At 46.0% G+C, this 13,972-nt stretch overlaps 1 protein-coding gene across 3 annotated transcripts in view; it reads left to right on the plus strand.

Moving 5' to 3' along the window:
• The window catches only part of LOC129865219 (potassium voltage-gated channel subfamily D member 2-like), a 171,678-nt gene that overhangs the window by 144,883 nt on the left and 12,823 nt on the right, over window positions 1-13,972 (plus strand). For all 3 annotated transcript variants that reach the window (XR_008761328.1, XM_055937821.1, XM_055937822.1), the window contains exon 3: window positions 11,687-11,849. Coding sequence is in view for 2 of the 3 variants with exons in the window: in XM_055937821.1 (XP_055793796.1) it covers window positions 11,687-11,849 (163 nt within the window). In the remaining variant the exon portion in view is untranslated. The remainder of the gene's footprint in view (window positions 1-11,686; window positions 11,850-13,972) is intronic.

Below are 13,972 nucleotides of genomic sequence, written 5' to 3' on the forward strand. Positions count from 1 at the left end.
ATGGTCATTAGTAGCCTACCAAGCTTGCTAACTACCTGGTACTCAGCACTCGATTTACCCTCTAATCACTCTGACATTAATGCAAATATATTCAAAAGAAGAATCAAACACTTCATGAGAGTCCATGAGCTCATGTTGCGCAACATTTCTATAGGCTATGCAATTGCGCAAGAAAACAGAGTGATGGCCTCTACTGAAAAAGGAGGATCCAATCAGCTTTCTATAGGCTAGGCCTACTATATTAATTTCTCAACTTTCATAATATTAAGTACATCGCTTATATTTACGACAGGAGTGTAGCCTACCTGGCTGGCATGAAAATAAACCACGGGAAAGCGTCCTCCATTTGCTATTTAAGTGCATAGATGACATGTATTTTTTCCACTTCCCATGTTTCGATAGAGGTGCATGATAATGGTCCATTCTAAATTAAAACAAATTTCACACATATATTTTTTAGTATATGTAAAGACAAGATTAAATCAAGAATAGTCTGATGGGTGTCAATATTAGCCTATCACATGTGAATTATATATTATCACTTGTGAATGAGGCCCAGCTTAAGAAACAATTCATTTCCTTTTGCGACTTTTTCAAATCATAGTCGCACACCTCGTGTAGCCTAGCCCGTAGGCCTATATGTTTTAATAAGGTTTGAATAACAACTGAAGTGGCCAAATAACTTCTTAAAATTAAGCACATTAATCCGCTTTACAAGGGATGTAGAGTTTAACTGGCATACATAAGCAGCACGTAAGTTTCAAGTTTGGGGAAGATCCTTTTCACCATTAAAATGCACCTTTATAATAAAAGCATTACATGTATAATGGCATTTGCCGTCACTTTTGATAATGGTGTTTTCCTTCTAATGGAACGTGGAACATCCACGCTTATAGCCTACTACCATGAGCACATTGCTGCGCTTATAATGTGAAGAAATAACCGAATAGTTTATCAACATTTTAAGCAAAATGTTCTGATCTGTTGCGTCAGCCACATTGCGTAAAAAAAAGGTTTTTGATGCTAGTTGTTCTCTTCATTTGGGATCTATTGCATCCCACAACTGTCCCAGACTATGTTTGGAATATTTATTTATCGCACAGAATAGAATAGGTCGACTTTTGTACTATGGGGCATAGTAGATTGATATAGGCTAGCGCTTTTGCTGTTCGTTGTGTGTGTGTGTGTGTGTGTGTGTGTGTGTGTGTGTGTGTGTGTGTGTGTGTGTGTGTGTGTGCGTGCGTGTGCGCGTGCGTGCGTGCGTGTTCGACTCAATGATGGATGCGTGTCTAATGTAGACCCTGCTGTCTGGCAGTGTGTGTGTGTGTGTGCATGCAGAGTACAGTAGAGTACTACCTAAGGACACACGTGTGTATCTATACTGGAGATAAGATATTAACAGCCTGAGTATAGAGAGTACAATACAGAAGAGGAGGAATAGAAAGTGTCAAGGAGGCTCTGCAGAGTTGTACATTGTGTGAGTAGGTATCTCTCTGTGTGTGTGTGCGTGTGTGCGTGTGTGCGTGCGTGCGTGTGTGCGTGTGTGTGTGTGTGTGTGTGTGTGTGTGTGTGTGTGTGTGTGTGTGTGTGTGTGTGTGTGTGTGTGTGTGTGTGTGTGTGTGTGTGTGTGTGTGTGTGTGTGTGTGTGTGTGTGTGTGTGTGTGTGTAAGTCTGCCTTTGCAGTAAAAGATAGATGGGGCGCCTGGCAGCTCCAGTCTGTTGGTTGACATGTTTATAAATAGACAGATGAATGAAAGTCTCTCAGGTCCTTTATGTGTTTTTCTCCTTTTTTTCCTCTGCCAATCAGTCAGTCACCTCCCAGGGTTGTTTTCATTCAATATTGAATTGGTGGAAAATGCCGGTTCTCCTGACTGTGGAGAGAGACACTATGGCGCCATGCTGCTGAATAAGACCAGTTCATATGATACGTCAGTCACTGCCTGCTTGACTCAGTGATATGGTGAAGTGGTTGTATTTTGATTAGACCTTCTGACAAGTTCATGCACAGCATGTGACTTGGACTTGTGTGAACGTTAGTCTCTCCTCCGTCACTTCGTCTAAGTTAAAACGTGATACTCTCTCTCTCTTCCCTCCTGTGACAGCTGATGATAATGTTATCTCTGCATGGCCTTTAAGCATGTGATGGAGACTATTCCGTCCTGTCTAATGACACGGTCTCTGTGTCGATCTGACCTGGGGGAAACTCTCCGCACACTCGTCCATTAAGGCTGCTACAGTGGAAGCTTGTATAGACTGTTAAGCAGGGGCGTTGGAGCACACCATCGAAACATTGGTATGGGACGAATGGATGGAGGAATGGACGGATGAACGGGTGGGTGGATTTATTCATTTCTTTGTTCGTTCATTCATTCATTTGTTCATCCATCCATCTCTTGAGCCTAACCCTGTGGTCTCAGGTGATTCCATAACAGGTGGAAGCCTACTGTTTCCTCTGCTGTCTGTTCACTTCCGTTCTGTTCGCTGTTGTTCCCGCTGCGAAGTGTAAACCCCATCAAAGTGACAGACTCTTACTGGGAGCGCTGACCAAATGCCACTCATTATGTCTACAACCCTGTCAAATCCTCACTGCCCGACTCGTTATTGTCACACAGGTCTAGATCAGTCACTCGTCAACACCCTCTAGTGAACCCACTCTCATCCTGTCACACACTTAGACACACACCCACATACGTGACACGCAAGCATGGACACTCGCACACACACAATACACTAGCATGCTTGTCACACACACACAGAAACACACAGAAACACACACACAGGTATGTGTTATGTACTGGGTAATGCTAACCTCTAATGAATGATTTCTGTCTCATTAAGAGGAAGGATGTTTTATACATTCACCCGACTGACTGGAAGTGTGGAGGGGGAGAGGGGGTGCTTGTTCTCCTAATAGCCCTGACTGGGGGAGAGAGAGAGGGAGAGGGATAGGGAGAGAGGGAGACTAAGGGAGTGAGAGAGAGAGGGGGGGGGAATGAGGGAGAGAGAGGAGGTGTATAATTGTTCCAAACAAACCAAGCGATGAAAGAGCTACATGGACTCCGTTTATGAAACGTTATACATGCCGTGTCAACGCCAGAGGCATTAGTGTGCTCCCGTGCGGGGTTTACACACACACACCTGTCACGGGTGCTTAGATAACTCTCTGCTATGTTCTGAGCCTAGTGGGTTGATCAGTGTGATGATGGGTAATATGGTGGTTAGCTGCATAGGAATCTGGATATCCAGTGTGTGTGTGTGTGTGTGTGTGTGTGTGTGTGTGTGTGTGTGTGTGTGTGTGTGTGTGTGTGTGTGTGTGTGTGTGTGTGTGTGTGTGTGTGTGTGTGTGTGTGTGTGTGTGTGTGTGCATACTGTAGTTTTTCTAATGCTTACAGTATTACCAGAGAGGGTCAGTATGGCCCAATATGGTCATAATAGTAGTTATGTAAGCATCATTCTGAGTTCTCTGCTGTATACAACCCCCATAAAGAGAAACAAATCAAACCACTTTGGGGCATGCAGCACCAACAGAGAATTATAGCTGCAGCAAGTAATGATTATTATCATTAGAATATGACGGCTCTTTGAGCATAGGCCTAAACCATACAGAGCCATTACACGACATATTCGTCCCAAATGGCACCCTATTACCTTAGTGCAATGCTATTTCCTTGTCAAACGTAGTGCGCTATGTAAGGAATCAGGTGCCATTTGGGACGTAGATGTTTTGTATTGGCCCTCTACCACCGTCTCTCTGCTATGCTAATCCAATGACAAGCACTACAGGCCCCCTACTGAGAAAAACACGAGATACCCTGAATGACTTTCTAACACACACAGTGTGTGTGTGCACGTGTAGGTGCTCATTAGTCCACCTCTTCTAATTTCATACACTTTACCTCTATCTTCTCTGAGTCATACGCAATGTGACAGTGCCCTTCACTAGAGTGTGTGTGGTCACCTTTGTGTTTACCTCATTAAAGCACCGCCACGCACACAGCCCATCCAGTCCCATTCACCTCCCCCTTGTCGTCCACTTCTCCTTTCCTCTAATCCTCTCTCCTCTGTCCTCTCAGGCAGTAAACAGCTTTTGTTGGTTGAAAACGGTAAAGGGCTAGAGCCTGTCCTCTCTGGCGCGGCGAGCAGGGCAGCGCTGAACCGTCGCCCCTGTGTTAGCGTGGCCGTCTGTCCGCCCATCCGCCTGTCTACTTGTCACTGCGCTGTCGTTAAAACCGCCAGGGTCGCGGGGTTAATTGGCACACTGTCATATTGAATTGCGGCAGAGAGAGACAGGGAACAGAAAGAGACAGAGAGCAGAGAGAGCAGAGAGAGAGAGAGCAGAGAGAGACAGAGAGCAGAGAGAGACAGCGCGCAGAGAGACAGAGAGAGAGAGAGAGCAGAAAGAGACAGAAAGCAGAGAGAGACAGGGAACAGAGAGAGACAGCGAGCAGAGAGAGACAGCGAGCAGAGCAGAGAGAGACAGAGAGCAAGGAGAGACAGAGAGCAGAGAGAGACAGGGCACACAGAGAGACAGGGCACACAGAGAGACAGGGCACACAGAGAGACAGGGCACACAGAGAGACAGCGAGCAGAGAGAGACAGCGAGCAGAGCAGAGAGAGACAGAGAGCAGAGAGACAGAGAGCAGAGAGAGACAGGGCACAGAGAGAGACAGAGCGCACAGAGAGAGAGAGCAGAGACAGAGAGCAGAGAGAGAGCAGAGAGACAGAGAGCAGAGAGAGACAGAGAGCAGAGAGAGACAGGGCACAGAGAGCGACAGAGCGCAGAGAGAGAGAGCAGAGAGACAGAGAGCAGAGAGAGACAGAGAGACAGAGAGACAGAGGGACAGAGAGACAGAGAGACAGAGAGACAGAGAGCAGAGAGAGACAGGGCACAGAGAGAGAGAGCAGAGAGAGAGAGAGCAGAGAGACAGAGAGCAGAGAGAGAGAGAGAGAGAGAGAGCAGAGAGAGACAGAGAGCAGAGAGAGACAGGGCACAGAGAGCGACAGAGAGACAGAGAGACAGAGAGCAGAGAGAGACAGGGAGCAGAGAGAGACAGGGAGCAGAGAGAGACAGAGAGCAGAGAGAGACAGGGCACAGAGAGAGACAGGGAGCAGAGAGAGACAGGGAGCAGAGAGAGACAGGGAACAGAGAGAGACAGGGAACAGAGAGAGACAGCGAGCAGAGAGAGACAGGGAGCAGAGAGAGACAGCGAGCAGAGAGACCGCAAGCAGAGAGAGACAGGGAGCAGAGAGAGACAGCGAGCAGAGAGAGACAGCGAGCAGAGAGAGACAGGGAGCAGAGAGAGACAGCGAGCAGAGAGAGACAGGGAGCAAAGAGAGACAGAGAGCAGAGAGAGACAGAGAGCAGAGAGAGACAGAGAGCAGAGAGAGACAGAGAGCAGAGAGAGACAGCGAGCAGAGAGAGACAGGGAGCAGAGAGAGACAGCGAGCAGAGAGAGACAGCGAGCAGAGAGAGACAGGGAGCAGAGAGCGACAGAGAGCAGAGAGAGACAAAGAGCAGAGAGAGACAAAGAGCAGAGAGAGACAGGGAGCAGAGAGAGACAGGGAGCAGAGAGAGACAGGGAGCAGAGAGAGACAGGGAGCAGAGAGAGACAGGGAGCAGAGAGAGACAGGGAGCAGAGAGAGACAGCGAGCAGAGAGACAGCGAGCAGAGAGACAGCGAGCAGAGAGAGGGGAGAGATTAGAGCCAACATACACATAGCACTGTAATATCGAACCTATCTGATTCATCCATTGAGCTTAGAGCAGAGAAGCAGAGAAGCGGGGACTCATTGTAAGCAGGTAATCAAGCATTAGTCATTCATTATGTACAAAGCTATGTTATCACAGAGTGGGCGGCTGATACACATTCAGAATAGATACAAATCTAATTAGCCCATATTAGACCTTAGGCAGGGGCCTTTGTCTGGCTCCGATCATGTCCTTGGTAGTTCTTGTGTTCTGGAGTGGTGGAGGTCTCTCTAAAGAATACACTGTGTGGTAAGGATAGGACAAATCCTAGTGGTCCTTATAAAGGCAAGCTGCCAGAGAACAGGAGGGATGCTACCTTAGTACAGACACAGGAGGAAGAGAGATGGAGGAGGGGTGAGAGAAGGAGTAGGGAGGGGAAGGACACTGCTACTGCGGTCTGTTCTGGTTGTCCAAGGCAACTGTGGCACTTTGGCAGGAGGGACATTGGGGGGGGTTACAGACACAGACAGTACCCATGCTGTCGGCTCTCTCCTCTATTTATGCCTCCCTCTATCTTCTGCCCTCCAGCCTCTCTCTCTCTCTCTCTCTCTTCCATTCCATCTCCCCTCCTCCCCCTCTTCTTCTATCTATCTTCATGGTTAATTACAGTAACGTAATGGGAGAATTGTACTCCTTTGTTTGTGTGTAATTATGGTACAGTCTTTCATGTGCTGAGTAGATGAGCCCCGCAGCTCTTCTTAGTAATTCAATTACATTCACAAGGAGATACACTTATACTAGAACTAATATCTAAAACGTATACCCTTATACCCAATAACTCATATCTAAAACTCATACCCTTATACCCAATAACTAATATCTAAACCTCATACCCATATACCCAATAACTAATATCTAAAACTAACTCATATCCATGCTCATGTCTAAAACTCATACCAGACTCGTATCTAAAACTCATACTCCCACACTCATAGTTAAAGCTCATACTCTAACTGTTACAGATATTATTTAAAATAAGGGTGTTATAAACTCATACTCATATCTAAAACCCATATCTAAAACTCATATCTAAACTCCAACTTGAATCTAAAGGAGGGGTAGGCCTACTATATACTCCTATTCAGATTCATACCTTAAGGAGGTGGGACAATTGGAGGGGTCGAACCACACTTTGAGCTCATACAGTTGAAGTCGGACGTTTACATACATTTAGGTTGGAGTCATTCATTAAAACTCGTTTTTCAACCACCCCACAAATTTCTTGTTAACAAACTATAGTTGTGGCAAGTCGGTTAGGACATCTACCTTGTGCATGACAAGTATTTTTTCCAACAATTGTTTACAGACAGATTATTTCACTTATAATTCACTGTATCACAATTCCAGTGGGTCAGAAGTTTACATACATTAAGTTGACTGTGCCTTTAAACAGCTTGGAAAATTCCAAAAAATGATGTCATGGTTTTAGAAGCTTCTGATAGGTTAATTGACATCATTTGAGTCAATTGGAGGTGTATCTGTGGATGTATTTCAAGGCCTACCTTCAAACTCAGTGCCTCTTTGCTTGACATCATGGTGGGAAAATCAAAAGATCTCAGCCAAGACCTCAGAAAAGAAAGTGTAGACCTCCACAAGTCTGGTTCATCCTTGGGAGCAATTTCCAAAAGCCTGAAGATACCACGTTCATCTGTACAAACAATAGTACGCAAGTATAAACACCATGGGACCACGTAGCTGTCATACCACTCAGGAAGGAGACGCTTTCTGTCTCCTAGAGATAAACGTACTTTTAGTGCGAAAAGTGCAAATCAATCCCAGAACAACAGCAAAGGACCTTATGAAGATGCTGGAGGAAACAGGTACAAAAGTATCTATATCCACAGTAAAACGAGTCCTATATCGACATAACCTGAAAGGCCGCTCAGCAAGGAAGAAGCCACTGTTCCAAAACCGTCATAAAAAAGCCAGACTACGGTTTGCAACTGCACATGGGGACAAAGATCGTACTTTTGGAGAATGGTCTGATGAAACAAAAATAGAACTGTTTGGCCATAATGATCATCATTATGTTTGGAGGAAAAAGGGGGAGGCTTGCAAGCCGAAGAACACCATCCCAACCGTGAAGCACGCGGGTGGCAGCATCATATTATGGGGGTGTTTTGCTGCAGGAGGGACTGGTGCACATCACAAAATAGATGGCATCATGAAGTAGGAAAATTATGTGGATATATTGAAGCAACATCTCAAGACATCAGTCAGGAAGTTAAAGCTTGGTCGCAAATGGGTCTTCCAAATGGACAATGTCCCCAAGCATACTTCCAAAGTTGTGGCAAAATTGCTTAAGGACAACAAAGTCAAGTTATTGGAGTGGCCATCACAAAGCCCAGACCTCAATCCTTCAGAACATTTGTGGGCAGAACTGAAAAAGCGGGTGTGAGCAAGTAGGCCTACAATCCTGACTCGGTTACACCAGCTCTGTCAGGAGGAATGGGCCAAAATTCACCCAATTTATTGTGGGAAGCTTGTGGAAGGCTACCTGAAACGTTTGACCCAAGTTAAACAATTTAAAGGCAATGCTACCAAATACTAATTGACTGTACGTAAACTTCTGACCCACTGGGAATGTGATGAAAGAACAAAAGCTAAAATAAATCATTCTCTCTACTATTATTCTAACATTTCACATTCTTAAAACAACGTGGTGATCCTAACTGAACTAAGACAGAGAATTTTTACTAGGATTAAATGTCAGGAATTGTGAAAAACTGTGGTTAAATGTATTCGGCTAAGGTGTATGTAAACTTCCGACTTCAACTGTATACTGCTCTTACAAACTCATATTCAAACTCATATCCAAAGCAGCCAACACTGACCCTCAGGATCGGGCGGTAATGACATCACTCATCTAACAGGAATCTCTCTGTGTGTTGAAGATCTCCAGGTCCGGCTGCGGGGTTGTGTTGCCAGGGTTTCAGGGGTTGCCGTGGTTGTAAATCGGTGGGCTGACTCACTGAGCGGAGGGCAGACAGACAGTGGTGGGATTTACTGAAACCCCTGAGACTACTGAAACCCTATTTACTGACAGAGAGGGCTTCTGGAGGCCGTGCAGGGGAGTGTGTGTGTGTGTGTGTGTGTGTGTGTGTGTGTGTGTGTGTGTGTGTGTGTGTGTGTGTGTGTGTGTGTGTGTGTGTGTGTGTGTGTGTGTGTGTGTGTGTGTGTGTGTGTGTGTGTGTGTGTGTGTGTGTGTGTGTGTGTGTGTGTGTGTGTGTGTGTGTGTGTGTGTGTGTGTGTGTGTTTGTTAGTTAGTTAGTTAGCATTTGTGAGTGCAGCCCAGTTTCTAGAAGCCAAAACCTTCACCCAAATCCCTAACTAAGCACATTCTAACAGCTCTGGGGTGAGAAAGAGATGGAAAAACACTCTCAGTGCTATGATATAGCTCTATCCATGTTTGCCTACAGATGGTTTAGAGGCTCTCTGTTTGTTTGTGACTGTGCAACTCTGTCATTAGGCTCGCTCTAAAGAACATTCCGGCACTTCCAAAAGAAACACTCCGGTACTTTGTGTTCCCATTCGGGCATCCCTGCGTCTAACGATGGGAATACAGCGAGGGGGAATAGGCTGGATGAGAGGGTGAAAAGGAAAGGGGGGGGGGGGTTGTGGTGGTGTCAAATAATGAATGAGACATGTTTTTAAAGAGGGGAAAGAAAGAGGGAGAAGGGGAAGATGAGGATGATGTAGCAGAAAAGAAACTAGGCCTAGAGACCATTCACCAGAGAGATGGTTTGTGTTTGGCATTTTCTGTGTCATTTTGGACTTTTAAATAAACTGGGTTCTTCCTTTTCAGAAGTTTTCCGCTTTGAAATTTCCTAAAAGTATTTACCACGGGGTAATGCATTATAGGCCAACACTACAGCAAACATAAAAATAAGTAATTAACATAACATTTAATATCTACAGTGTCTTCCATCATGTACACTGCTCAAAAAAATAAAGGGAACACTTAAACAACACAATGTAACTCCAAGACAATCACACTTCTGTGAAATCAAACTGTCCACTTAGGAAGCAACACTGATTGACAATAAATTTCACATGCTGTTATGCAAATGGAATAGACAAAAGGTGGAAATTATAGGCAATTAGTAAGACACCCCCAAAAAAGGAATGGTTCTGCAGGTGGTGACCACAGACCACTTCTCAGTTCCTATGCTTCCTGGCTGATGTTTTGGTCACTTTTGAATGCTGGCGGTGCTTTCACTCTAGTGGTAGTATGAGACGGAGTCTACAACCCACACAAGTGGCTCAGGTAGTGCAGTTCATCCAGGATGGCACATCAATGCGAGCTGTGGCAAGAAGGTTTGCTGTGTCTGTCAGCGTAGTGTCCAGAGCATGGAGGCGCTACAAGGAGACAGGCCAGTACATCAGGAGACGTGGAGGAGGCCGTAGGAGGGCAACAACCCAGCAGCAGGACCGCTACCTCCGCCTTTGTGCAAGGAGGTGCACTGCCAGAGCCCTGCAAAATGACCTCCAGCAGGCCACAAATGTGCATGTGTCTGCTCAAACGGTCAGAAACAGACTCCATGAGGGTGGTATGAGGGCCCGACATCCACAGGTGGGGGTTGTCTTTACAGCCCAACACCGTGCAGGACGTTTGGCATTTGCCAGAGAACACCAAGATTGGCAAATTCGCCACTGGCGCCCTGTGCTCTTCACAGATGAAAGCAGGTTCACACTGAGCACATGAGCACATGTGACAGACGTGACAGAGTCTGGAGACGCCGTGGAGAACGTTCTGCTGCCTGCAACATCCTCCAGCATGACCGGTTTGGCGGTTGGTCAGTCATGGTGTGGGGTGGCATTTCTTTGTGGGGCCGCACAGCCCTCCATGTGCTCGCCAGAGGTAGCCTGACTGCCATTAGGTACCGAGATGAGATCCTCAGACCCCTTGTGAGACCATATGCTGACACATGCACATTTGTGGCCTGCTGGAGGTCATTTTGCAGGGCTCTGGCAGTGCACCTCCTTGCACAAAGGCGGAGGTAGCGGTCCTTCTGCTGGGTTGTTGCCCTCCTACGGCCTCCTCCACGTCTCCTGATGTATTGGCCTGTCTCCTGGTAGCGCCTCCATGCTCTGGACACTACGCTGACAGACACAGCAAGCCTTTTTGCCACAGCTCGCATTGATGTGCCATCCTGGATGAACTGCACTACCTGAGCCACTTGTGTGGGTTGTAGACTCCGTCTCATGCTACCACTAGAGTGAAAGCACCGCCAGCATTCAAAAGTGACCAAAACATCAGCCAGGAAGCATAGGAACTGAGAAGTGGTCTGTGGTCACCACCTGCAGAACCATTCCTTTTTTGGGGGTGTCTTACTAATTGCCTATAATTTCCACCTTTTGTCTATTCCATTTGCACAACAGCATGTTAAATTTATTGTCAATCAGTGTTGCTTCCTAAGTGGACAGTTTGATTTCACAGAAGTGTGATTGACTTGGAGTTACATTGTGTTGTTTAAGTGTTCCCTTTATTTTTTTGAGCAGTGTATAATGTGCAGGCCAGGGGTGGGTGCTCGATGGCTCTCTAGTGCCATCAAGTGGTTGTATACTGTACTGTATCTGAGTTTACCCATTCTAATGTATGCATGGTAAAGATTACCATGACAAGACAATGACCTACTAGGAAATGGTTGAATGTTCTCTAAAATGACACACTCAATGTTGAGTAAGTGTGTTGGTTTTCTGATTGATGATGGGTCCTATATGCTCACAGTGTTGCTGCCCCCGAAGACAGTCCCTTATTTTCTATTAATTGATTAACCATTGTCCAGCTCCTGTCATCATTTTGGATGTGCATAAAACCCGCACCCTGAAGTCCTAACTTCTCTCTCTCCTTCTCTCTCTATTTCTCTCTCTCTCTCTCTCTCTCTCTCTCTCTCTCTCTCTCTCTCTCTCTCTCTCTCTTTCTCTCTCTGTACAGATATGGAGACATGGTTCCTAAGACCATTGTAGGGAAGATCGTTGGTTCTGTCTGTTCTCTGAGCGGTGTGTTGGTCATCGCCCTGCCCGTGCCCGTCATCGTGTCCAACTTCAGCCGCATTTACCACCAGAGCCAGCGGGCAGACAAGAGACGCGCCCAAAAGGTACCCAACAATGTCCCACCCTCACGCCTGCCGTGACACCATAGGTCTTGGGCCATAAAGGTCATGAACCCTGACCTGGAAGGGTCCAACAGAGCTGTATGTGGTTGCTGCAATGTCCTAGAGAGAAAAGAATCACTCGCTGTAACCGATGTCTGTGTGTGTCCGAGAATGGAATGGAACTCGCTAACATGCTGCTATGCACAGATACGTACTGTACACACACTCCAGCAGAGATGGAAACAGCAGAGAGTGACTTGTTGGGCGGTAGACACAGAGTGTATTGGAGAGCACATGGAAGATTTCCAGGCTTTTGTGTTTGTGTGTGTGTGTACAAACTCAGTGTGTATGTGGGATAGTGTGTGATTATGTGTGTGTGTGTGTGTCTGTGTGTGTCCTTCCTGTGATATATTAACCGTAATGGCCATACGGGACCACCCCGACTTCCATATCAATAATTAGAGAAACACAGAGACGTCTCTATGTGCAAAGGAGTGGGCTACACAACGCACACATAGATATTACATGATAATTCACGGTTACTCCCTCACTCTTAAAGACGTCCTCCAGTGATTGTAATACTTTTCCTTTTGAAAAGCGATACCCCAAGTATGAATACAGTGAAAGTACACACACTAAAGTGTAAAAACATATGTTTTACGCAAAATAGTGTTTTTTAGACACAACTGCAAACTTCAAGGTGTTGGTCTGATGGTGCCTTTGTGATGTCATCGACCTCCCCTCTTGCTTGAGGAACAATAGAGGAGCAATAGGACCAAAAGATGAAAGCCCCCCCACACACACAAACACTTGTGTCGTGACTTACCTCGACCACTTATTGAGATGTGCCTTTTGTTAAGTAAATCAGGTGTTAAATGACTTGAAAAGTAGACTGGAGTCGGACTTTAAATTAGAACGCTAAATCCACACAGGAGACTTCGAGAAAGAGACACAGACAGACAGAGTGACAGACAGACAGACAGACAGACAGACAGACAGGCAGACAGACAGACAGACAGACAGACAGACAGACAGACACAGACAGACACAGACAGACACAGACAGACACAGACAGACAGACACAGACAGACAGACACAGACAGACAGACACAGACAGACAGACACAGACAGACAGACACAGACAGACAGACACAGACAGACAGACACAGACAGACACAGACAGACACAGACAGACACAGACAGACAGACAGACAGACAGACAGAGAGAGGGGAGGGGGGGGGGGGGGGAAGGAAGATAACTCATGCCCCTGTTGAGCATCCAGTAAGTAGCTCCCTCCCAAGAACAACAATCTGTTTTTCCATTTCGGAGGGATGATGACTGAGCTCTGGGGTTTGACTGGAAACATGGATGTTAGACAGAGATACAGGATTGCTTGTGTGTGTCTGCTACTGAACCTCGCTGTGTGTTCCTCTATTTTATTCTATTGAACCTTTATTTAACTATGCAAGACAGATAAAAACAAATTCTTATTTACAATGACTGTCTACCAAACGGCAAAAGGCCTCCTGCGGGGACGGAGGCTGGGATAAAAAAAAAATGTTTCAATGAAATTAAAATATAGGACAAAACACACATCACAACGAGACAACACAACACTACATAAAGAGAGAGACCTAAGACAACAACATAGCATGACAACAACACAGCATGGTAGCGACAACATGACAACAACATGGTAGCAACACACCATGGTAGCAACAACATGACAACAACATGGTAGCAACACAACATGGTAGCAACAACATGACAAGAACATGGTAGCAACACAACATGGTAGCAACAACATGACAACAACATGGTAGCAACACAGCATGGTAGCAACAACATGACAACAGCATGGTAGCAACACAACATGGCAGCAGCACAACATGGTAGCAGCACAAAACATGGTACAAACATTATTGGGCACAGACAACAGCACAAAGGGCAAGAAGGTAGAGACAACAATACATCACACAAAGCAGCCACAACTGTCAGTAAGAGTGTCCGTGATTGAGTCTTTGAATGAAGAGATTGAGATAAAACTGTCCAGTTTGAGTGTTTGTTGCAGTGTTTGTTGCAGCTCGTTCCAGTCGCTAGTTGCAGCTAACTGAAAAGACGAGCG

This window comes from Salvelinus fontinalis, chromosome 11 (assembly GCF_029448725.1).
Source record: "Salvelinus fontinalis isolate EN_2023a chromosome 11, ASM2944872v1, whole genome shotgun sequence".
NCBI classification, from domain to species: Eukaryota; Metazoa; Chordata; class Actinopteri; order Salmoniformes; family Salmonidae; genus Salvelinus; species Salvelinus fontinalis.